A 1,119-nucleotide genomic window follows, 5' to 3' on the forward strand; every position below is an offset into this window, starting at 1 on the left:
TAATAGGTAGTTGAACCAAGATTACTAAATCAGCACTTTAAAAATATTTGGTCAGAACTTATATATCAATTTATCAAAATAAATATTAATTTCACTTTGCTGATAAACTTTCAAAATCTATGGTGTACTGGGTACTGAAATTTAGACCTGAAAACACCCCAGCTCAGCCCACCTTTATGACAGTGTTCCCCTGGCACTCACTATTGGAACTACAAGTTCTTTGTGCCTGAACTCTGAAAGACCTCATCCGGTGGAATAAAGACTCTTGATCCCTGGATGGAATCAAACCCCAAACCTTTGAGTTTGTATAACACACTCATGAATGCGTTCTTTCAATTTCAAAAGGTGAAGAAAGAAGTGGGTGATGTAACCATCCTGGTGAATAATGCTGGGGCAGTATACCCGGCCGATCTTCTTAGTACCAAGGATGAAGAGATTGCTAAAACCTTCGAGGTCAACATTCTAGGACATTTTTGGGTGAGTGTGAGTCAGAAATATTTCCAGATTTGTGCATGCTTCACACCTTCTCAAAAGACACATGAGATTCATAATTGAATTCACAAATTTCTGGGTGGGAAACTGGCCAGATCTTTGCCTTAAAGCAAGAATCATCAAATTGTTTGAGCAGAAGAGCCACAGAGTCACTGAGAGAAGGGTGAAGAATCCCAGTGGCCATAACACACCAGAATATAAGCTGTGTGGTTGTCTCATCTACCAGTATCTAACACATGTAACAGGTGCCCAGTAAATTGTGGACGTTTGTTGAGGGTTGTCAGTGTATACCTTTCCAGTGCTTCAGAAGAACCTCTGTAAGTTGACCATGCAAGCAACTGTAACAAACTGGTCAACACAGGGACTAGGCCTACTGTACTGGTATATACATGTGGTACGTATCAGGTTTATGAAAATTAGGCCAACTTAAGGCAAAGGTCAATCTGGGGAATTGGTCAACTATGGAGATTCTACATTCACTTGTGACCTCACTTCATGGAATTCTAAAACTGAAAAGACATGGCCAGGTACGTTGGCTCATGCCTGTAATCCTAGTACTATGGGAGGCTGAGGCGGGTGGATTCCTTGAGCTCAGGAGTTGGAGACCAGCCTGAGCAAAAAGTAAGA

General features: G+C 41.4%; 1 protein-coding gene across 1 annotated transcript in view; it reads left to right on the forward strand.

The window, feature by feature from the left end:
• HSD17B13 (hydroxysteroid 17-beta dehydrogenase 13) overlaps positions 1–1,119 on the forward strand; it is a 20,559-nt gene that overhangs the window by 4,244 nt on the left and 15,196 nt on the right. The window contains exon 3 of the mRNA XM_003790102.3: positions 308–477. Within this exon, the coding sequence (XP_003790150.1) occupies positions 308–477 (170 nt within the window). The remainder of the gene's footprint in view (positions 1–307; positions 478–1,119) is intronic.

The sequence above is a fragment of the Otolemur garnettii genome, unplaced genomic scaffold (assembly GCF_000181295.1).
Source record: "Otolemur garnettii isolate 467f Iridium unplaced genomic scaffold, OtoGar3 scaffold00039, whole genome shotgun sequence".
Lineage (NCBI taxonomy): Eukaryota > Metazoa > Chordata > Mammalia > Primates > Galagidae > Otolemur > Otolemur garnettii.